At 44.3% G+C, this 25,781-nt stretch overlaps 2 protein-coding genes across 2 annotated transcripts; both read left to right on the forward strand.

The window, feature by feature from the left end:
* The first annotated feature begins 11,431 nt into the window (after nt 1–11,431).
* Nucleotides 11,432–12,678, forward strand: LOC138789219 (protein FAM133-like). Its single transcript, XM_069967828.1, has 2 exons — nt 11,432–11,945; nt 12,644–12,678. The coding sequence occupies exons 1-2, from the start codon at nt 11,432–11,434 to the stop codon at nt 12,676–12,678; spliced, it is 549 nt and encodes a 182-aa protein (XP_069823929.1).
* An 11,428-nt stretch (nt 12,679–24,106) lies between these two features.
* Nucleotides 24,107–24,867, forward strand: LOC138789495 (protein kinase C delta type-like). Its single transcript, XM_069968168.1, has 2 exons — nt 24,107–24,243; nt 24,491–24,867. Exons 1-2 carry the CDS (start codon nt 24,157–24,159, stop codon nt 24,785–24,787), a joined length of 384 nt encoding a protein of 127 aa, XP_069824269.1. The 5' UTR covers nt 24,107–24,156; the 3' UTR covers nt 24,788–24,867.
* The last annotated feature ends 914 nt before the right edge of the window (nt 24,868–25,781 follow it).

Raw genomic sequence — 25,781 nt, forward strand, 5'->3', positions numbered from 1 at the left:
GAGCCGGGGAGGTAAGTGCATGTTATTCTTTTTACCCATCATGTAGAGCTGTAATGTATAATGTATGTACTGTATATATAATGTAAAGATGTAATGTATAGTATATGTCCTGTATATGTAGTGTGGATATGTAATGTAAAGTATATGTACTGTATATTTAGAGACGGGGAGGTATACGTGTTTTAGAGATAAACTGTAATTTATATACTGTATATTTAATGTAAATATGTAATGTATAATTTATGTTATATATGTATTGTAGAGATGTATTCTATAATGTATGTACTGTATATGTAATAATAAATAATAATAATTATATTTATTTGTATTATTTTTTATTTTATATTTATATTATAATATTTTTTTTATATTTTATGTTTATATTGTAATATAAAGATCTAATGTTTATTGTGTGTACTGTATATGTAAAGTGAAGAAGCAATGTATAATGTATGTCCTGTATGTGTAGTATATGGATGTAGATATTGTGTACACACTGTATATGTATTGTAGAGATGTAATGTATAGTGTATGTACTGTATATGTAGAGCCGGGAAGGAAAGTGCATGTTTTTTTCACCCACCCCATACTGTATGCCCTATAGATGTAATGTATAAATGTAACGTATAGTTTATGTCCTGTATATATAGTTTGGAGATATAATTTATAATGTGTGTACTGTTTAAGTAATGTACTTGTGCATTATATAGTATGTCATGGATATAGTGTGGAGATCTAATATATAATGTATGTACTGTATATGTAATGTAGGGATGTAATGTATAGTGTATGTACTGTATATGTAGTGTAGAGATGTAATGTATAGTGTATGTACTGTATATGTAGTGTGGAGATCTTATATATAATGTATGTCCTGTATATGTAGTGTGGAGATGTAATGTATAATGTAGAGATGTAATGTATAGTGTATGTACTGTATATGTAATGTAGAGATGTAATGTATAGTGTATGTCCTGTATATGTAGTGTGGAGATGTAATGTATAGTATATGTCCTGTATATGTAGTGTGGAGATGTAATGTATAGTATATGTACTGTATATATAGAGCCAGGGAGTTAAGTGCATGTTATTCTTTTTACCCATCCCATAGTATATGTCCTGTATATGTAGTGTGGAGATGTAATGTATCGTGTACGTACTGTATACGTGTTTTGGAGATAAACTGTAATTTATATACTGTATATTTAATGTAGATCTATAATGTATAATTTATGTTATATATGTATTGTGGAGATGTATTCTATAATGTATGTACTGTATATGTAATAATAAATAATAATATTAATAATAAATATATTTATTTGTATTATTTTATATTTATATTGTAATATTTTTTAGACTTTTTTTATATTTTATGTTTATATTGTAATATAAAGATCTAATGTTTATTGTGTGTACTGTATATGTAAAGTGAAGAAGTAATGTATAATGTATGTCCTGTATATGTAGTATATGGATGTAGATATTGTGTACACACTGTATATGTATTGTAGAGATGTAATGTATAGTGTATGTACTGTATATGTAGAGCCGGGAAGGTAAGTGCATGTTTTTTCTCCCACCCCACAGTGTATGTCCTATAGATGTAATGTATAAATGTAACATATAGTTTATGTCCTGTATATATAGTTTGGAGATATAATTTATAATGTGTATACTGTTTCAGTAATGTACTTGTGCATTATATAGTATGTCATGGATATAGTGTGGAGATCTAATATATAATGTATGTACTGTATATGTAATGTAGGGATGTAATGTATAGTGTATGTACTGTATATGTAGTGTAGAGATGTAATGTATAATGTATATACTGTATATGTAGTGTGGAGATCTAATATATAATGTATGTACTGTATATGTAATGTAGGGATGTAATGTATAATGTATGTACTGTATATGTAATGTATAGATATAATGTATAGTGTGTGTACTTTATATTTATAGCTGGGAAAGTAAATGCTTCCTATTTTCTCACCTACCCCCATACTGTATGTCCTGTAATGTATAAATGTAACATATAGTTTATGTCCTGTATATATAGTTTGGAGATCTAATATATAATGTATGTACTGTATATGTAATGTAGAGATGTAATGTATAGTGTATGTACTATAAATGTAGTGTGGAGTTTAAACCTATAATGCATGTACTGTATATATATATATATATATATATATATATCATGCAATGATGTAATGTATAGTGTATGTACTGTATATGAGGTGTAAGAATTTTATTGATAATGTATGTCCTGTATATGTAATGTAGAGATGTAAGGATGTCGAGGAGGTAAGTGCATGTTATTTTTTCACCCACCCCGTATTGAATGTACTGTATATGTAGTGTAGAGATGTAATGTATAGTGTATGTACTGTATATGTAATGTAGAGATGTAATGTATAGTGTATGTCCTGTATATGTAGTGTAGAGATGTAATGTATAGTGTGTGTATTGTATATGTAGTGTAGAGATGTAATAGTGTATGTTCTGTATATGTAGTGTGGAGATGTAATGTATAGTGTATGTCCTGTATATGTAAAGTGAAGAATTAATGTATAATGTATGTCCTGTATACAGTATGTAGTATATGGATGTAGATATTCTGTACACACTGTATATGTATTGTAGAGATGTAATGTATAGTGTATGTACTGTATATGTATTGTAGAGATGTAATGTATAGTGTATGTTCTGTATATGTAGTGTGGATATGTAATTTGTAATGTATATACTATGTATATAACGTAGATGTGTAATGTATAGTGTATGTGCTGTATATATTGTAGAGATGTATTCTATAATGTGTGTACTGTATATGTAATATTAAGATCTAATGTATAGTTTATGTACTGTGTATGTAATGTGGAGATGTAATGTATATTCTATGTCTTGTATATGTAGTGTGGAGATGTAATGTATATTCTATGTCCTGTATATGTAGAGCCTGGAGGTAAGTGCATGTTATTTTTTTTCACCTACCCCATAGTATATGTCCCACATGGGCTTTTCCCACATCTATCATGATCCTAAATTGTCTACTGTATCTGGTTTTGGAGAGTAATAAAGTTCCCCCCTAGAGTCCATGTCCTTCTAGAGATATTGTCACCAATTCTAACGTCATCGGAGCGAGCGGATCCCGTGAGCACCTGGCGGAAGAGGATCCACAGACCGAAGACCATGAAGAGCGGACCCCCAAGTACCATCAGATGTCTTCAGCTTCACCAAGGACACCGACACCGGCAGGAAGGAAGGAAACAGGAAGAACAACATAGACGGACCCCTGCACAACAAGCCAGTAGGCTGGCACCACCACAGGTAGGTGGAGGCGCTATAAGATCTGCGCTGTATGAGGCATGTAGGAGATTTGTTACACCGGTGACCAGATTTCCTCCCATCCATGACCGCACCAGCTCCTAGTGCTGTGCTGGATGAGAGAGAAATAAACTGATTTAGTGTTTTTTATTCCATGCCTCTAATAATTCCATCCTTCTGGTACTATATACAGACTTATACTCTGTGTATAGTACAGGAATATATACCGGTGATTGGATTTCCCTGGGTCACTGACAATGCTGTCATGGGTCTGGGGAAAGAGGTGAGAGATGGCCGGCTATTAAGGGGTGGAGGAGGCCGGATTTTTTTTTTTTTAAACCCATTATCTGTTTTCTACCTTCCATGAGTCCGTATCAGTGTGATATCCCTGTTCATGGACCCCGCAGCTATGACCAGCATCTTCATATCTTCTAAATTTCCAATTTCGGCTCCCATGATGGGGCATTAGGGGGGCTGGCCGGGCTCCTTTCAATAAATTATTTGACGATATTGACACAAAATGACGCCGGCTGAAGAACCCGTGGTCAACGGTGATCAGGTAAGTATAGATGTACAATACTTCTGCCGGGGGAAATCAAGGGGGAGATAGGGAAGGGGGGCAAAAGGTATTGGAAACACATTACAAAGTTATATAAATCTGTAATATGTTTCAATTACTAAATAATTTTCGCTGGAGTCGTACTTTAACCCCTTAAGGACCTGGCTCCTTTTGTTTTTGCACTTATGTTTTTTTCTCCTCGTGTATAAAAGGCCATAGCACTTGTATTTATTCACCTACAGACCCAAATGGCGTCTTATATTTGGGAAACCAATTATACTTTGCAGGGACACACTTTCCATAAAATATAACTGCAACTCTCTATGTAGAGGCCCCTGGCTTCGCAGATACTCTGAGGTGAGCTGGGAGCAGATATCTGGGTTCCCCGACTGTACCCCTACTGAATCTTCTTTTCTTTCCGTTTCTTCCCTTTCCTATCTATATGTTTGTTTGTTTTTCTTTCCTTCAGTGTTTTGTGGTTTTTCATAAGTATGACTTATTGCTTTACACTTGTTCAGAGAAAGACCAGCAGACTATGTGACGTAGTAGTGTATTACATGTCATAATAACCAAAGGGTTTTGTTCCTCTTTCTCATGCCTTATTGTTTGAAATGCAATGCCATTAGCCTTATTCTGTACAGGCTTTATGTTGTTTTGTATGTATATTATGCCTTTCTTAAAAAATTTTCAGGATGTGATTGAAAATCCGTGCCTCTACATAGTAGTAAGGTCTATAAATAGTATCAGGCCCCTCTGTGCAGTCCCCATATAGCATCAGGCCCCTCTGTGCAGTCCCCATATAGTATCAGGCCCCTCTGTGCAGTCCCCATATAGCATCAGGCCCCTCTGTGCAGTCCCCATATAGTATCAGTGCAATGTCACACAGTAAGGAGAAAACGTATTACTTACAAATGCTTCTATATAGAGATAATAAAGCTCGGCCTGCACCCCCAAAGCCCCATAACTAAAATATATTTCCCTATAGTGAATACAAACAATTGATTCTTAACAATTTCCCCCAGTATTGTTAGTAAATTATATGGGCGCAGTTTATTATATCCAGTTTCCATCTATTTTATGATCCCACCGGCAGCACTTCTGCCCTCAGGTGGTCCCTACACTAACACTGTATATGTAGCACAGGATCCATGTGGTGTAAAAGCTTTATCACCTGCAATGTATAGTCAGTCCCTGTAGAGAAGCCCCTAGCAGACAGGTTAGAGGAATTGGAAGATAATAAGAATAATAGTGTTAGTGTAGGGACCCATCTGAATGAGGTTGCCGTGACGTGGCAGATGGGCTCGTACAATGTGAGCAATTGTGCGCTAAGAACCTCACTCCTAGGAACGCTCATTCCTGATAATCGGCAAAAGGACCAGTGATCAGCTGATCAATCACCGACAGTAAATGTGCGGCCAATAACCATGAACTGTTGGGCCGTCTATAAGGGTTCGGCCAATGCAGGAATCAGGAATTGATGATCACTGCACATACGCAGGGGCGGACGCAGACTGTATATTGTGTGTAGGGCCGCCAGACAAAAAAGACGTTAGTGAATATTGTCAGGAAGATTTAGTAGGAATAGAATGGCAGCTTGTATAGAATAATAAGCTATTTCTGTCAGTAGGTTTTGTAAATTTTGGGGTGTAACAGTCACAATTATAGGACCAGTCACCGACACCCCCTTACTGGTAATCAGCAATCCAAGGAATTCAGATTTTTCTATGTCCTTTTCCTCTTGGCTCCTCTGACACCTGATGGAAGCAGAACTGGCAGTATGGAAGCATTTTATTCTCTTCCTGAATAGAATGGAATTCTAGTGATCTGGGATGGAAGCGGGATCCTTGGTGACACAGACAGGACTCATTGGCCTCCAGTCCATGACACCTCTCTTTCTCTCTCTCTCTCTCTCTCTCTCTCTTTCTCTCTCTCTCTCAGTGGTTGGTGTGTATTAGAGGTCACTCTCTTTAAACTACTCCCTACCTCTACGCACAACAGAGATGGTTTACTTAAAGGGGTTTCCATGCTTAAAAAATCCTAGCTGCTTTAGAAGATGGCATCAAGGCCCCATAATAATCAAAGCTCTATTTGCTGGGTGGTGATCGGCCACAGCTTTTATTTCTCGGGAACCAATCTAACCAGGGCCGGACTGGGACTTAAAATCAGCCCTGGCAATCAAACCCCAGCAGCCCACATACTGCTTCAATTCTGCTTTATTTATCCATGTCCCCCACTACTCCCTTAAACATGTGAACCCCACCATCAGCACCTAAAAATAATGATATAACATAATCTGCTGTGGATTTGATGCGGCATATTTATGCATTCATTTCAACTGATTAAATCAGAAGCATCAAATCCGCATTGGATTAGGTATGAACGTGCCCTTAAAGGGAACCTGTGGGGTCTATTCCAGGTACACAGCTGTAGATCCCAGCGTACAGATCAGGGACTGGATCTTTAGTGCATTGTAAACCTCTATAATCATTCTTTTCATTACCAGCTGAAGTGTCAGAGAGGTGGAGCCACAGCAGCACCTTCTCCCCCGCCCCTGCCTGCTCTGACTGATGGACGTATAGGGTGCTGCTGCTGCGGCTGCTGTTGTAAAACTTTAGTTGGAAATGAAAAGGACAATTATATAAGTTTACACTGGACTAAAGGTCCTGTCAGTGATATCTCCCTCACACCTGTCTGCTAAGATCTACAGCCCTAGACCTGGTACGGACCTCACAGATTCCCTTTATAGGAGAAAAACATGGCCACCTTCTTCCAGAAACAGCGCCAGACTCTTCTTCAGTTTGTGTGAGGTATTGCAGCTCAGTTCCATTTAAGTGAATGGAGCCAAGTTGTAAAACCACACACAGTCTGAGGACAGGGTGGTGCTGTTTTTGGACAAAAGTTACTATATTTTTTAAATCCCTTTTATCCTCACTAAATCTGCACTCCATATAATGGCGGTATAAGTAGTAAGGTTTAATTATCATAATGTGTCTGCTGGTTGTGATCTCATGTGTAATCAAAGCTACATAATAAGCTGCTAGATAGCCATTTCCTACTGGATATCTATCTATCTATCTCCTATCTATCTATCTCCTATCTATCTATCTATCTATCTCCTATCTATCTATCTATCTATCTATCTATCTATCTATCTATCTATCTATCTCCTATCTATCTATCTATCTATCTCCTATCTATCTCCTATCTATCTATCTCCTATCTATCTATCTCCTATCTATCTATCTCCTATCTATCTATCTATCTATCTATCTATCTATCTATCTATCTATCTCCTATCTATCTATCTATCTATCTCCTATCTATCTATCTATCTATCTATCTATCTATCTATCTATCTATCTATCTATCTATCTATCTATCTCCTATCTACCTATCTAAGTAGGGCCCCAGGACAAATTTTAGCATATATAATGGTAACATAGGTAAGAATTTTCTGTGCATGATAATACTGTCATAGTTAATAACACCAGTAAGCAAATATTATCCCCATACTGTACACGTTACTGCCATACTGTTACTAAGCAAACCTACCAATATTCCAATACTACCAGTATATAAGTAACAAATAATACCACCTCACCATGAGCCATTACCACCACATAATGACTAATACCGCTACACTGTGACTGAATATAATCCACTATATAAAACACTAATATTACCAATAATACGAGTAATACCATCACACCATGCCCACTACTCTCACCATACAGTGACTGGACAATACCACTATACCATCACACCATGCCCACTACCCTCACCATACAGTGACTGGATAATACCACTATACTGGCACCAAATAACAGCCACTATATAAAGACCAATATTCTCCCAGAACACAGGTGTCACACTCTGTCCCTCCAGCTGTTACAGAACTACAAATCCCATCATGGCTGGACAGCTAAAGCATGATGAGAATTGTAGTTTTGCAACACCTGGAGGGCCGAAGTGTGACACCCCTGATACTGAGGCAGATCCCAGCTGTATAAATGTTCTGAAGACCTTATAAGGGACCATTTACACAGAAAGATTATCTGCCAAAGATTTGAAGCCAAAGCCAAAAACAGACTATAAACAGACATCAGGTCATAAAGGAAAGCCTGAGATTTTTCCTCTTTTTAAATCCATTCTTGGCTTTGGCTTCAAATCTTTGGCAGATAATCTGTCAGATAATCTTTCTGTGTAAACGGACCCTTAGTGATTATAGTGCAATTACATCCTGTCACTCACAGTAGGCGTCTTCTCTGCATGAAGAGACGTCCACTTTTCCTTTTCTTCTCCATCCGGCTCCGGCCATCATGAAGGCTTCTCTGGCCAGGACTCCTCTCCACGGGATCTGCCAGACAGACATTTTAGGCTTCTTGCTCCAGCAACATCCCCCCAAATAGAATAGCCCCCCCACGGTACTTCCCCCCATATAGAATAGGCCCCTCTGCATCCCCGCATATAGAATAGCCCCCCTGTGCATTTCCCCATATAGAATAGCCCCCCTGCATCCCTCCATATAGAATAACCCCCCCTGCATCCCACCATATAGAATAGCCCCCCCTGTCCATCCCCCATATAGAATAGCCCCCCTGCATCCCCCATATAGAATAGCCCCCCTCCTGTACATCCCCCATATAAAATAGCCCCCCTGTACATTCCCCCATATAGAACAGCTCCCCCGTGCATCCCCCCATATAGAATAGCCCCCCTCCTGCATACCCCCATATAGAATAGCCCCCCTCCTGTACATTACCCCCATATAAAATAGCCCCCCCTGCATCCCCCCATATAGAATAGCCCCCCCTGCATCCCCCCATATAGAATAGCCCCCCTGCATCCTCCTCCCATATAGAATAGCCCCCCTCCATCCCCCTCCCATATAGAATAGCCCCCTGCATCCCCCTCCAATATAGAATAGCCCCCCCTGTCCATCCCCCTCCCATATAGAATAGCCCCCTGCATCCCCCCATATAGAATAGCCCCCCTCCATCCCCCTCCCATATAGAATAGCCCCCTGCATCCCCCTCCAATATAGAATAGCCCCCCTGTCCAACCCCCTCCCATATAGAATAGCCCCCTGTGCATTCCCCCATATAGAATAGCCCCCCCGTCCATCACCCATATAGAATAGCCCCCCTGCATCCCCCTCCAATATAGAATAGCCCCCCCCCGTCCATCCCCCTCCCATATAGAATAGCCCCCTGTGCATTCCCCCATATAGAATAGCCCCCCCCGTCCATCACCCATATAGAATAGCCCCCCTGCATCCCCCTCCCATATAGAATAGCCCCCTCTGTCCATCCCCCAGTATGGAATAGCCCCCTGCATCCCCCTCCCATATAGGATAGCCCCCCCCCCGTCCATCACCCATATAGAATAGCCCCCTGCATTCCCCTCCCATATAGAATAGCCCCCTCTGTCCATCCCCCAGTATAGAATAGCCCCCTGCATCCCCCTCCAATATAGAACAGCCCCCCCCCCACCCCCATGGCCAGCCACATATGAAGGGGTTAAAAAACAAAAAAAAACAAACAAACATTCTCACCTCACCTCACCCCAGCAGCTTCTTCCTCGGCTGGATCTTCCGTCCACGGCGGCGGCGGCTCTCCTCTCTCTTCTCCAGGTCCTCAGCGGCGCGTCAGGGAAGTGACGTCACCGCTGGGGGCCTGGTGGAGGTGGCTGCAGACGTGCACTTGGGGGAAGACACACCACCGCAGCCCCCTTCCGCCACCGCAGCCCTCTCATCTTAACCCGGCTGGCCCGCTCCTGATGTGCTCCGCCAATCAACGAGGGGCCGCTGCGGCCCCACGTTAATTGGATTGGAGGAGCACGTCAGGAGCGGGCCGCAGCAGTGATTTTTTTATTTATTTATTTTTTTCATTATGCGGCCCACGGACTGGTAATCTGGCCAGCCCAGCGGGCATTTGCCCGCCTTGCCAGATTACCAGTCCGGGCCTGAATCTAACTGTAACCACCTGGCAGGCAACGTCCACCTCACATCTCTGTAGCACACAGTGTGGTGATGATGGACTCCCACCGCTCACGTCCGACCTGCTCCCCCCATCAGATATTCTCCGCCCGCTGTGACTGACCTGATACAGCAAATTATATCACATACATTTATATTCTCTCTCTCTCTCTCTCTCTCTATATATAGATGCTTTAAAGTGGTGCGGCACTCGAATGATAAGTGATTGCTGGGTGCCAGCGGTTGCACCCTGACCCACGGGTGTGTTTACGTAGACAACCAAAAATATAACTGCAGCACTCCAGTCTTGTGGTAGACAAACGGTGAAAATTTATTCCATAAAAAGAAAAACTTGGAACAGCAGTAGCGACGTTTCAGTCCTTCAATGTGGACCTTTTTCAAGCTCAAGCTCAATTTCTTTTTATGGAATAAATTTTCACCGTTTGTCTACCACAAGACTGGAGTGCTGCAGTTATATTTTTGGTTGTCTCTCTATATATATATATATAGGGGGGTGGCCAAACTGCTCCAGCGCTTCCTGTGAACTGAAGCAAGAGGTGACCGCTCTACCATACCACACACAGCGCTTTCTGTTACACTACCAGGGAGGATTAGATGGACGGACTAGATTTATAGGTCCAGAGCCTGAGCTCTTTCTTACGGACATGCTTTACGGACATCCCCAGCCCCTATTCTCTATACATAACTTCTATTAAAAAATCTCAAGTCTTTTAGTATATATCAGCTGCTGTATGTCCTGCAGCATGTGCCGTATTATTTCCACTCTTAACACTATATATATATATATATATATATATATTTATATATTATTATTATTATTATTTATAAAAACAAACTATTAAAGAAAATATGATTTTATTTTTTTGTATATTTCCAGTGACTGGCAGCAGTAAGAGGAAAGTCGCTGGTTACTGTGGCATCTAGATGGTAAAAGCCGTGTGCCTGTTACTTCCAGTGTCCAAACAGCCTCAGTGACAGAACTGGGTAGAGACTTGCTGTAATGTCATCCATGGGGCCATCTGCGGCCTCTGAGGCTACAATGAGGCTACACTGGTATATTCTGCCATAGACAAACTGTAAGAGGGAATCAGCAATGTACAGTACACGGCTATACACATAGTATTACAGCATACTGACCAATGCATAGTCCAGGCCTCTAAGGCCGTGTTCCCCAACTCCAGTCCCCAAGGACCAATAACAGGACAGCTTTTATTATATCAGAGCTCATCAGTATTTGTAAGCTGAGCTGTGATTGGTTACTATGGACAATAAGGAGAATCTCACTATAAGACGGCTGATAAATCTCCCCAATGGTTTTCTATCACCTATACATGTAGAGTCAGTCCTAGTGGGAACCAAAGTGAAGCCGCCATTATCCTGCTTGTAATCCATATCCCTATAGCCCATAGAGGTGAATGGGATCACTCACTGATCACATGACCATTGCCATGCATGCGGCCAGGGCAGCTGAGATGTTATCAGTGACTGTTGCTAGGAGACAGAGAGAGTTGTTTACTGGACCAAGGCAGAGCGCCAACATGGAGGACCAGGAGGAGATTATGAAGAGAAAGGCAGCGAGGAAGAGGAGAAGACTCATCTTGGACTCATCGGACGATGAGAAGACTTCAGTGACGAGCCAAGGGAGGAAGAGGAGACGGGAAACCTTGGGCTCTGAGAAGACACCAAGATGCACCGTGGACTCATCGGACGATGAGAAGACTTCATTGAAGAGCCAGCGGCGGAGGAAGAGGAGCTCTGAGAAGTCCAACCATGGAGAGACCAGACAGGAGAAGAAGGAAGATATGGCGAGGAAGAGAAGACCCATCTTGGAATCATCGGACGATGAGAAGACTTCATTGAAGAGCCAGCGGAGGAGGAAGAGGAGCTCTGAGAAGTCCAACCATGGAGAGGCCAGACAGGAGAAGATGGAAGACATGGTGGGGAAGAGACAGGCCAAGAAGAGGCACATCCTGGATTCTGCAGTGGAAGAGAAGAAGCCACCAATGAAGATCCAGAAGAAAGAAGAAAAGCAGGAAGACCAGGCCGGCTCAGGTACAGGCCTATATGTACACGTATATATGTATATGCCTGGGACATATGGGGGTTATCATGTACTTAGCACATTATGGCTATGTTCCCAGTACATGATCATAGTGGGGACTGGCGGCTTTTTCGTAACAGTGATCATGATGTTACGAGACGGCCGCCATTCCTATCTATGGTCCTGTAGTGGGCACATGGCCTATATGACTCAGCTACAATATGAGGGGGGTTACTATGCTGAATGTTTCTCAACTATTGCTCCAATTTCTCCAATACATCGGCCACACTGCCACCAGATTACTTATGTATTTTACAAAAAGATGAGGCCTAGGGTAAAGAGGTGTGGCCTATGGTAAAGAGGTGTGGCCTGGAATGTACCATAGAGTCCCCACATTGTGACAGTAAGTTGTTATGTGATGTATAGATGGTACACAGCGGTTCCTGCAGTATAACGTTTGTTATTTGTTGATATAAATCATTGGCTCGATAATTTTTTGCTTTTCTATATGTTACAATGTGTGACCCTGAAATGTCGTCCTTTCTGCTAGCAGCCCACTGGATGGCTAAAAAGAGAAGGAGCAGGGACGTAGATTTTAATAAATTATAATAAATAAGTTATACTAAATCTTTTGAAACTATCTATCCTCCGGCTCCGGCTCCTTGTGCAAATTCAAAGGGTCACTCTGGTGAAATGCTTTTTCTTTTAGATCAACTGATATTAGAAAGTTTAAAAGATTTGTAATTTACATTTATATGAAAATCTCCAGTCTTCCAGTACTTATCAGCTGCTGTATGTCCTGCAGAAAGTGGTGTATTCTTTCCAGTGTGACACAGTGCTCTCTGCAGCCACCTCTGTCCATGTCAGAAACTGTCCAGAGCAGGAGCAAATCCCACATAGAAATCCTTTCCTGCTCTGGACAGTTCCTGACATGGACAGAGGTGGCAGCAGAGAGCACTGTGTCAGACTGGAAAGAATTCACCACTTTCTGCAGGACATACAGCAGCTGATAAGTACTGGAAGACTGAAGATTTTTAAATAGAAGTAACTTACAAATCTGTAGAACTTTCTGACATCAGTTTTTAGCCAGATTTCCCCTTTAATGTTACAGGTTCCCATCAAAACAGAAGAGGACAGGGGAGCATCAGGATAATAGGGGCAAAGTCTAGCGGCTGACACCGCACTACTGATACCGGGCAGATGTAACACATAAGATAGGAGGTTACTGATGGATAGATGAGACGCTCCGGTCCTGCTGCTCCCCCTCATGACTGTCAGAATCCTACAGCGGCTGCTGTGTGACCAGGAATCCCCTTCTCTATGCATCTCACTGAGACTCCCATCCAGTATCTCATAGAGAAGCCATGGAGAAGGAGACCTGGGATCACACAGCCGTCACTCCGGGAATCACACAGACACAACAAGGCTTAAAAGTTGCATCAAAATTGGGAAAATGGCAAAAATGTCAATTTCTTTATTGTAGATTTTAAATCTTTGTCTTCAGTAAATCTTGTTGGCGCCTCCCGCTCCCATGTGTTACGTCTGTTTTACCCCTCAGTGACAGAACGAATTGTAGCTTTGAAAAAGGATAAAAAAATGTTTCCATCATTCAGTAGTTTTTCCACTTTTCTTAACCCCATTCACACTGCAATGAAAGTAATATAGTATGTTATATTGCTCTGGTTGTTACAATTGTGGGAATAACAAATACTGGTTGTGGGGGATTTAAAAATCTCCTGTCTTCCAGTACTTATGAGCTGCTGTATGTCCTGCAGTGGTGTATTCTTTCCAATCTGACACAGTGCTCTCTGCTGCCACCTCTGTCCATGTCAGGAACTGTCCAGAGTAGCAGCAAATCCCCATAGAAAACCTCTCCTGCTCTGGACAGTTCCTGACATGGACAGGGGTGGCAGCATAGAGCACTGTGTCAGACTGGAAAGAAAACACCACTTCCTGTAGGACATACAGCAGCTGATAAGTACTGTAATACTATCTTTTTAACCTCTTAAGGACATAGGACGTACCGGTACGTCCTATGTCCTCACTTGCACTTCAAAGCGCGGCCCCGCTTTGAAGTGCCGCGATCCCGGGTGCCGCGAGTAGCCCGGGACCGCTGCTATTAGCGGGCACGGTCTGATCGCCGTGCCCGCTAATTAGCTAATCGGAGGCAGCTGTCAAAGTTGACAGCTGCCTCCGATTACCGGAGGCAACGTTTCCCTGGTGTCTAGTGGGGGAGATCGCTCCTCCGGGACCTTGTCCCGGAGGAGCGATCTCCGTTACTGATGCCGGCCGGGGACGCGTCCAAGATGGCGCCGTCCTCGGCTCGGCACTCGTTCGTTTTCGGCTGCAGCAGCCGAAAGCAAACGAGTGCCGATCTCATGGATCTCTGCAGCATATCTATGCTGCAGAGATCTCAATGAGAGATCACAGTGTATATACTAGAAGTCCCCCAGGGGGGCTTCTAGTATATGTGTAAAAAAAAAAAATAAAGTGTTGTTAATAGTAAAAAGCCCCCTCCCCTAATAAAAGTCTGAATCACCCCCCTTTTCCCAGGTTTTAAATAAAAGTAAACAAATAAATAAATAAATAAACATGTTTGCTATCGCCGCGTGCGTAATCGCCCGAACTATTAATTAATCACATTCCTGATCTCGTACGGTAAACGGCGTCAGCGCAAAAAAATCCCAAAGTGCAAAATTGCGCATTTTTGGTCGCATCAAATCCAGAAAAAATTTAATAAAAAGCGATCAAAAAGTCGTATATGGGCAATCAAGGTACCGATAGAAAGATCAAATCATGGCGCAAAAAATGACACCTCGCACAGCCCCATAGACCAAAGGATAAAAGCGCTATAAGCCTGGGAATGGAGCGATTTTAAGGAACGTATATTGGTTAACAACGGTTTGAATTTTTTACAGGCCATCAGATACAATATAAGTTATGCATGTTATATATCGTTTTAATCGTAACGACTTGAGGAACATGCATAATAAGTCAGTTTTACCCCAGGGTGAATGGCGTAAAAACACATTTCCCCCAAATAAAAGAAATGCGTTTTTTTTTTCAATTTCACCACACTTCGAATTTTTTTCTGGTTTCGCAGTGTACTTTATGCAAAAATTCAGCCTGAAATTGCAAAGTACAATTAGTGACACAAAAAATAAGGGGTCATGGGGGTTTCTAGGTGGAAAAATGCAAGTGCTATGACCTTTTAAACACAAGGAGGAAAAACCGAAAACGTAAAAACGAAAATGGGCCATGTCCTTAAAGGGTTAAAAAAATATATTTTTAATAATTTTTAACATATTTATGATACAAACACGATGGACGGGAAATCCCACCGTAATGGTAAGTTGACAGTATATGCCAACCGGCCCAACGTAGGCCGGAAGCGACACAATAAATAATGAAAATAAAAACATGTTACATCAAGGAGACCCAAAAATGTCTGGACAGGGGGCATGTGACTAGACCATGTACCAGGTCCGTGCATCTGGCATTACAGTTAGGGCAGGCCTCAATGCGCTCCGGGTTCGCTGGAGTCCTGGGGAGGGTAAACCCATAGGTTGTGTGATGCATGATTTTATACTGAGATTCCCTCCAGGTCTCATTTATCACTGCCTTACGCACTGCCAGCCAGCCATCTATTATGGGTTTAGTGAGGTCCTCTTTATCAAAGTAGGACTCCCAGTATTTAAAAACATGCCATGTCTCAAGCTTGGTGACTTGCTGTCTAAGGGCCCAATAAAGGGAAGATAGAGAGTGTATAGGCACTTCCACTCTAATAGCATCTTCTATAAAGTTCGACTTGAAGAAGGAATTGAAATCCCTACATCGTGCCCGTAGAAAGGATGTCACCTGGTTGTATAACAAAAAATGGCCCGAGCCCAGAGAATATGTTGTCTGTAATTCAGCAAACCCAAGATATCTATGTTCATGGTCGTGGAGGATGTGGGAGACTTTAGTGATGCCCTTTTGCGTCCATTCCTGGGAAAACCTATTACTCGCCTCTTTCCGCAGTTCAGGGTGGGACCAAATTGGCATACCTCTGCCGATTGCATATGGCAATTCCATATCCCCTAGGCATGTCTTCCATGCAATAATAGTGTCCGCAACAGGGTACATCTCTTAATGTGGGTGGGGAAGGGAGGGGGGGTTAGCCGGCAGTTTAGTATATAATAAAGCCGGAAGCGGCCAGGGGGTTGCCATCGCCTCCTCCAACTTCACATTAGTGAAAGCTCCTCCACCCCTCATCCAGTCTATCCCATGCCTGAGCAGACATGCCAGGTTATAGCGCCGGATGTCCGGGAAGTTCAATCCCCCCGATCCCGAAACAAGACCAATTTTTTAAGGGCTACACATGGGCATTCCCCCCCATATAAATTTTTTGAAATTTTGTGAAAATTTGTTTTATGTCCCGATGCTTAAAGGGATATTCTGGGAAAAATCAATAAATTAGCTATGGAAAGGGTTAACCAAGGTTAACCCTTTCCTAATATACTTACCAGTCCTTTATTGGCCCCCCAAGGAGATCTCCGGTCTGGTCACGTGAGCTGCGACTCGCGGATCCTCTTCTTCTGGTTCGGTGACGTCACCATACCCGGCCGGCGTCTGGCTTTCCTCCTTCTTAGCAGCAGAGCACTGAACCCTGACTGGCTGGCTAGCGTGTAGCCAATCAGGGTTTAGTGCTCTGCGTCCCACCACGCTCCAGGTCCCCTGAGCCTGCTGTACCAGGGGTTGTGGGGGCTCAGTGCCGGTCACCAGTGACATGGGCTGGGCCGGCGTCAGCACTGTGTGATGGGTCCCTGCATCCAACATCACCCCACCCCCACCCCCCCGTATGTCAGCGATGCCGACAGTGTCCTGGGAGGGGATGCAGCAGGCGGCATTACTTCATTCATAACTACCAGACACCCGGAGCGGAGCTATGAATGAAGTAATGCCGCCCGCCGCATCCCTTACCCTTCCGGGACTCAGGGTCAGCATCGCTGACACCCGGGAGGGAAGTCCTGCAGAGTGGTGGTGATCCCCTCCCCCGGCCCCCCCTCCCTGTGTGATCTCAAAGATCTCTCACCCCCACCCCCCGGAGTGTGCTGCCACGAATCCACGGTGGGGGGAGATGAAATAAGTAAAATCAGACCCCAGATCAGCCCCCCTAGTGCCCCAGTCACTAACCCCCCTCCCCGCGGCGGCCATCAGATCCAAGATGGCCGCCGCCATCACTGTGAACAGACTAATGTCTATTCACAGTGATCAAAAAAGAAAAATGAATGAAAGCCCCATGCTCTCCGCCACCCCCCTGTGGAATCCCAGGACAAGCGATCAGCGGTATATACTATATACCGCTGATCGCTTGTGCCATGTGCCGCCGGCACTTTTTATCCCCTGTCACCATAAATTGGTGACAGGGGATAAAAAGTGATACCCACCGCAGATTATCTATAAGGACTTTAGTTTATCCGTAACCACCCCAGATTGTCCGTAACCACCCCAGATTGTCCGTAACCACCCCAGATTGTCTGTAACCACCCCAGATTGTCCGTAACCACCCCAGATTGTCTGTAACCACCCCAGATTGCCTCTAACCACCCCAGATTGTCCGTAACCACCCCAGGTTGCCTGTAACTAACCCAAGTTTCTTGTAACCACCCCAGGTTGCCGTAACCACCCCATGTTTCCCGTAACCACAGCAGGTTGCCTGTAACCACCCTAGATTGTCTGTAACCACAGCAGGTTGTCCGTATCCACCCCACGTTGCCCGTAACCAGCCCAGGTTGCCTCTAACCACCCCAGGTTGCCTGTAACTAACCCCAGTTTCTTATAACCACCCCAGGTTGCCTCTAACCACCCCAGGTTGCCTTTAACCACCCCAGGTTGCCTGTAACTACCCCAGGTTGCCTGTAACTACCCCAGGTTGCCTGTAACTACCCCATGTTGACTGTAACCACCTCCAGATTTACCGAAACCACCCCAGACTGTCCGTAACCACCTCCAGATTACCCGTGACCACCCCACATTACCTGTAATCTATTTTTTTTTATTGTATTTTAGTAACTGCGCTATTCTAATAACTATTACTAGCTGCGGTTTTGCTTCAGCAAATTGGCACTCCTTCCCGTCTGAGCCCCGCTGTGTGCCCATACAGTGGTTTATACCCACATATGGGGTACCGTTGTACTCAGGAGAACTTGCGTTACAGATTTTGGGGTACATTTTTTCTCCTGTTCCTTGTGAAATTTTGAAACTTCAAACTAAACCAACATATTATTGGAAAAAATCGAGTTTTTCATTATTACTGTCCAATTTTGAATACTTTCCTCTAATACTTGTGGCGTCAAAATGCTCATCCTACCCCAAGATGAATTCTTTGAGGGGTGTACTTTACAAAATGGGGTGACTTTTTGGGGGGGTTCTATTCTGTAGACATTACAGGGGCTCTGCAAACGCACCCGGCGCTCAGAAACTTCTTCAGAAAAATCTGCACGGAAAATGCTAATTAGCGCTCCTTCCTTTCTGAGCCCCGCTGTGTGCCCATACAGTGGTTTATGCCCACATCTGGGGTACCGTTCTACTCAGGAGAACCTGCTTTACATATATTGGGGTAAGTTTTCTCCCCTGTTCCTCGTGAAATTGATAAATTTCAAACTAAAGGAACATATTATTGGAAAAAAATGGTTTTTTCATTTTTACTGTCTACTTTTGAATACTTTCCTCTAATACCTGTGGCTTCAAAATTCTCACCACACCCCAAAATTAATTCTTTGAGGGGTGCACTTTCCAAAATGGGGTGACTTATGGCAAGATTTTACTCCACTGGCACTACAGGGGCTCTGCAAACACACCTGGCGCTCAGAAACTACTTAAGAAAAATCTGCACGGAAAATGCTAATTGGCGCTCCTTCCCTTCTGAGCCCCGCTGTGTGCCCACTGTGTGCCCACAGAATAAAGAGGACATATCGGTAATGTGACTTAGTAACTAATTTATGTCATACGACTATCTTTTTTTAGAAGCAGAGAATTTCAAAGTTCATAAAATGCTAATTTTTTTAATTTTTCATGATATTTTGATGTTTTCACAAAAAAACACACAAAGTAGTGACCAAATTTTGCCACTTAATTAAAGTTCCATATGTAACGAAAAAATAATCTCAGAATCGCTAGCATATGTTAAAGCATCACTGAGCTATAAGCGCATAAAGTGAGACCGGTCAGATTTTGAAAAATGAGCCTGGTCATTAAGACCCAAATAGGTTTGGTCTTGAAGGGGTTAACAAGGCCTTAAAATTCTCGTCTCTAGTGAGACCTACTGGAAATTTCCACAGGAAATCCGAGCCCTTCGGATGGATATCATGTAGTGTGAGGGCTAATGGGGCATGATCAGATATAACAAGATCTAAGATCTCAATTCGGTCCACCCTGGACAAGAAAGTTGGCGAGAGAAAGAGGTAATCTAGCCTTGACCATGAGTCATCTGGGTGGGAGTAATGAGTAAACTCACGGACATCTGGATTAGACCATCTCCACACATCCTCTATTCCCACTGAAGATGACCAGGGGGATAAGATGGCGTCTCTCTGTCGGGGAGGAGCCAACTTGGTGTGATTCGATTTCCGATCTTCCACATAGTTCATCACTGCATTGAATTCCCCCCCAACAATTTTATGGGGAACTAGGGTGGACAGAGAGGAAAAGAAGGCAGAGTTAGTATCATTGGGGCCATAAACATTTACTGCAAGAAATACTTCCCCTGGTGTTTTGACATGAAGTGTACATATCCTCCCTTCGTCATCCGACCACTCATCCAATATCTCACAACTAAAAGCCTTGTTTACTAGGACCAGTACCCCGGCCTTTCTATCCACCGCTGCCGAGCCAAAGACCTGACCCACCCAATGTTTGCGCATTCTGAAAAAGTCTGAAGAATCTAAATGTGTTTCTTGTAAAAAGACAAGGTCCGGTGAAAACTTTTTCAGATGGCGCAATACCATGTGTCTCTTATGAGGGGACCGGAGCCCTTTTATATTCCATGAAATAATACAGACCATAAAAAGGAATAGAATTGCATTACCTCTGCACCCCTCCCCCAAACTTGTGAGACAGACCGTGAGCATCCCTCCCCCACCCCCCCTTCCCAACAACCCAAAACTATAACAAATAACACGGTTAACATAACCATTTTACCCCACTCAGGGTGATATGTTGCCTCAGACCCTGAAAGCACAGGGTTAGGGATTTCGCTTTTTTCCAAGCTGTAGGGAACTGTACCCCAGCCGATTGACTACTGTCCAAACCACCCTCCACCCCGGGCCCCTATATAAGGGCTTGGCAATACGCCAGAGGAGTATGAAATCGCTAATTACCACGATATTCACTACAGTAGAAGAGGGAGAAGATACTAAACAGAATATCCGAGAGGAAGGAGAAGGGAGAGAAGAGAAAAAGAGAACAGGGAGGGGAAGGGCTAGACGGGAGAGCGGGGGAGGGGATGAAGGGAGGGAAGGAGGAGGAAGGGTATGGGGGGAAAGAAGGGTGGAAGGGGGGAAAAGGAAGGAAAGGGGGAAGACAAGGAATGGGAAATAGATGAATTAAGCTAGGAAGGTGCATTAGGATATGGGGGGACATTGGAAGTAACAGGGAACAAGGGAGGGAAACGGGGATAGTAGACAGGAAAAATGGTGGAGAGAGGCAAGTGGACCATATGGATATAAAAGGTAACCCCACCCAGCCAGCAGCAGATGGTAACAACTAGAATAGGAACAAAACATCTGGGACAAATGTTCTCGTCAGGGAGGATGTAAACCAAACAAGCCGGCAGCTCAATTATCTCCAGTCCATGTCCCTGAGGAATGCCAGACTGCCTGGCTGTCAACCTGGGTCCTTTTAACAGGTAAACGGTAGTGGAACGTAGTGTCATAGGAAGGATACCCGGAGCACTGTCTTCAGACTGGTGCCTCTACGGCCTCTTTGGTTCTTTGCTCCTTGGGAGGAAGATGCCATGGATCAGGTATAGAAGCATTTGAATCCCGGCAATCCCCAATCATCGGGGGCAAGTGTGGGGCCGGTGAATGAGGGGGGGCTCTCTCGCCGAGGGGAGCCATTTTGAGATCTGGGCGTCCCTGGACGCAGGTAGTCTTTGAGGGCCTCCTTGGCCTCATCCACATTTGTGAAGGTGGAATAGGATCCGTCTGCGTGGAATACCCTCAGTGATGCTGGGTACAGAAGAGCAAATCGCGTCTGCTGACGAAAGAGGGCTGTGCACAATGGGGAAAATAACTTCCGTCTCCTGGAGACTTCCACTGAAAAATCACCAAATATAAGTAGCCTCCGACCCTCGGGCAAAAGGACATCTCTCCTATTGCGGAAGGCCCGCTGAATGAGGACTTTGTCAGTAAAATCAAGGTACTTGACTTGTTGTCAGAGTCCCAACCCAAGTAGTACTGTGCTGTGCTGGGAGGTCGGAGGTGTTAATACTTGAGAAGAGTGAGAGAGAATACTTGTGCCCGTGCTTTGACTTTTTTGAACACCTATTGCCCTACCAGTGTCAAGGGAACCCATCCTAGTGGGTGAAACAAGCCCCAGACCTTGTTACCTGCGATGAGAGAAATGCTGAGCGTTCCCTGCTTACACCTGCGCTGCGACATAGAGTTCATAGGCTTCTAGCAACTTTGCTCTATCAGGTCCTTTACTTTATATGGATAGTGTCCTGCACTGTGACTCTCCTTGTCCACAGCGTGGGTTGAGATGATCTCTGACTTGCTAGTGAAGGGTTTAACACTGCATAGTGTTGAGTGGAGTTAATTGAGAAGAAACTGTAGGTTGCATGTGCCTAGGTCTGCTTCTAACTGCACACTGAGACTGGGGACCTGGCAGAGGGCCAGGGCCCAACTGAACTGCTGTAGAGAGCGTTCTGGCTTGTGTCCTTCCTCTACAGAGTGTAGTGACAAAAGACACTACACTTTCTCTACCCATGTGACTTCCTATCTACAGCCCCTGTAAGGTGTGCTGTGAATGGGTGAAGAGTACATTAGTGAGAAGTAAAGAGAGAAATGATAAGATAGAAGAAGAAAGTACTTTCATTGGTCTATAGATCCATGTGACATATAAACAAACAATAACCCATTCAGTACTACAGCTGTGCAATAACTGAATACACATACTTACAACAGTGACATCTTGTGGCAAAACTTTAACACTCTATCACCACTTCCACACAAAAAGTACAGGCTTTTACGAAGGTTGTAACTAGGGATGGTCCGAACCTGGTTCGGTTTGGGTTTGTACGAACTCGAACTCTCGGCAATCATTAACGCTGTCTGCCCGCTCCATGGAGAGGGTGGGTACAGCGGGAGGACCGCCTGGAAAACTGAGATACAGCCCTAGTCATAGGCTGTATCCGAGTTTTCCAGTCGGTCCTCCCGCTGTATCCACCCGCTGCACGGAGCGGGTAGACAGCGGGAATCTGATGCCGAGAGTTCAGGTTCATACAAACCCGAACCTCGGCAGGTTCGGACCATCCCTAGTTGTAACCAATAGCAACACCAGTGGTGGGACACCACACATGGATACAACCACGCCAGGTCCGTACTGTGTAGAAGCCCTATTGGATCAGAATGGGGGTTGCATGCAGTATCGCCCCTGCATGGTCGTATCCATGGATACCTGAAATTCTTGCAGCAGAGTGGATGTTACGCTGATGGGCTGAGTGTACTCCATGACAGGAACACTATAGAGGTGTAAGCAGCCTGCAGGTAATGTGTATAATGGAAGATACAGGAGATTGCTACTCTAGTGCCCGAGCAAGTTATACCAAGAGATAACTCCCATCATGGTATTAGAGAGCTGTGGATGATGGAAGTTGTTTGGGCAAAACCTGTAGCACTCTCCAGGTTACTCCTTCCTGTCTGATCTGGAGTCCAGTCTGATCTCTAGTCCAATAAATAGGAAACCGGCGAGCTTTAGGAGATGATGTGTATAGTGTGTGAGCTGCTGGGGGGCTAAGGAAAAAATTGCTAAGGAACTCAGTGGAATTTTTTTCCTTCAAATCAACTGGTATCAGAAAATTATATAAATTTGTAATTTACTTCCATTTAAAAATCTCAAGTTATCCAGTACTTATCAGCAGCTGTATGTCCTACAGGAAGTGATGTATTCTTTCCAGTCTGACATAGTGCTCACTGCTGCCACCTCTGTCCATGTCAGGAACTGTCGAGATCAGAAGAGGTTTTTTTATATGGGGATTTGCTACTGATCTGGACAGTTCCTGACATGGACAGAGGTGGCAGCAGAGAGCACTGTGTCAGATGGACTGGGATCCAGTCTGGGGTCTGATAATCTGGGGGCTGGCTACCATGATACCATGCAGCTTAGGGCTGGCTCTGTGGGGTTGGTGCTTTACCTCTCGGTACACTGATCCTCCAGCCAGAAACTCAAGAGGTGTAAAGTACAGTCCCCAATGCACCAAACACTCTCATAAGTATATCCAGAAAAGAATAAGATTTTGCTCTTAGTTTCTCTTTACAAATTGGTGTCATAGAGAATAATGTATATTACAAGTGTGAGAATCTCTCCCATTTATTTTTCCCTCTTTTAGGAGGTCCCAGCGGTGTCCGACCATCCGGCAGCCAGAGCACCATCTCTAGCACCATCCGGCAGAGACTGCAGTTCCACCATGTGCTCGGCGAAGGGAATTACGGGAAGGTCGTGTTGGCAGAAGACATCGTCACCAGCCAACGATTCGCGGTGAAGGTCATCATGAAGCGACTCCTGCTAGAAGACATCGAGGAGGCGGATGTGATGGTGGAGAACCGAGTGCTACAGCTGGCATCTGGGAGCCCCTTCCTGGTCCACGCAGATTTTGCATTCCAGACCAAGATGCTTGTTCTACTTGGGCTGGAATACGTGAGCTGCGGGGACTTCGACCAATTCCTGAAGACGAACGGACGGCTGAACATCCCCAGCGCAAGATTCTACGCCGCTGAGCTCGTGTGTGGCATCCAGTATCTCCACGCAAGAGGCGTCATCCACCGAGACCTCAAGCCCGAGAACATCCTGGTGGCGGAAACAGGGCATGTGAAGATCACGGATTTCGGCCTCGCCCTTGAGAACATCTTTGGAGACCGAAAAGCCACCGAATGCGCTGGGACCAAAGGCTACATGGCTCCTGAGATGCTGGCGGAGGAGGGATATGGTGCCGGAGCAGACTGGTTTTCCTTTGGTGTCATCATGAACAAAATGGTCACCGGACGACGCGAATACCACCCAGCGCTCTTTGATGACACCAGCTCCGGCGCCGAAGACTTCATCATACAGGTCAGTGTCTTACTATTATAGGTTACGTATATCGTACATGTTACGGCTATGTTCCCACAATGTCTTTTTGGGCAGAATAACTGCTGTTATTGTATAGTGATGGCCGCATATAATGTTCATGAACATTACATGCGGTCGTTATTATCAGATATCGGCAATTATTATACCAAAAAAAGTTTTAGTATAACATGGTAGATTTGTCACTTACAGCTTCCCAGAGATTCACACCCAGCTTTTCTCCTTCCAGCTCCTCCAGAGAGATCCTGCTCAGCGCTTGGGAGTCGCCCAGAACATCAGAGAACATCCGTTTTTCCAGTGCATCGATTGGGTCTCGGTGGAAGCCCTCGGGATGACCCCACCAAACAACCCTGAGGTAAGTAAACCATCTAAGAAGCCTCAGCGAAAGACCAAGAAGGCCAAGAAGAGGGAGAAGTTCCGTCTTTCCACCATGGAGGCAGACGAGGTCAAGAAGAAGCGCTTGTCACCCAAGGACCAGGCCGAATTCCGAGGATTTTCCTTCGTCACCTCGAAGATCTTTGGCTGAACACAAACTCCAACGTCATCGGAGCGAGCGGACACCCTGAACACCTTGCAGAAGAGGATCCAAAGCCTGAAGACCATGAAGAGCGGACCCCCAAGCACCATCAGATGTCTTCTGCATCACCAAGGACACCGACACCTGCAGGAAGGAAGGAAACAGGAAGAACAACATGGACGGACCCCTGCACAACAAGCCAGTAGGCTGGCACCACCACAGGTAGGTGGAGGCGCTATAAGATCTGCGCTGTATGAGGCATGTAGGAGATTTGTTACACCGGTGACCAGATTTCCTCCCATCCATGACCGCACCAGCTCCTAGTGCTGTGCTGGATGAGAGAGAAATAAACTGATTTAGTGTTTTTTATTCCATGCCTCTAATAATTCCATCCTTCTGGTACTATATACAGACTTATACTCTGTGTATAGTACAGGAATATATACCGGTGATTGGATTTCCCTGGGTCACTGACAATGCTGTCATGGGTCTGGGGAAAGAGGTGAGAGATGGCCGGCTATTAAGGGGTGGAGGAGGCCGGATTTTTTTTTCCTTTAAGTCTTATCTTAAAGAAAAAAAAATAGCACTTACCATCTGTGCACTACTTACTCTCACTCCTGAGTTCAGGTTCGGCTCCCATGATGCCATTCGGCTCCCAGTGCGTCATTATCAAGCTCCCCTTACAAGCTCCCGCTCTTGGCTGGAGAGCAGCAGATGGCTTACAGCTTGCTCAGCCAATCAGAGCTGAGTAAGTGGAGTCATCTGGCGACATAGTAGAAAGGGGCGGGTCTATCTAAGGGACGGAAGTTAGGCCGCCCCCCCTTTGAATACATTTGATGGCAACATCAACACAAAATGGCGACCTGTGGTCGAAGGGGAGAATAGGGAAGAGGGGCAGATACCTAACCGAAACACATTATAAAGTTATAAACTCTGTAATGTGTTATAATTGCTGGATAAATGATTTTCGCTGGAGTCGTCCTTTAACCCCTTAAGGATCGGG

The sequence above is a fragment of the Dendropsophus ebraccatus genome, chromosome 4 (assembly GCF_027789765.1).
Source record: "Dendropsophus ebraccatus isolate aDenEbr1 chromosome 4, aDenEbr1.pat, whole genome shotgun sequence".
NCBI lineage: Eukaryota > Metazoa > Chordata > Amphibia > Anura > Hylidae > Dendropsophus > Dendropsophus ebraccatus.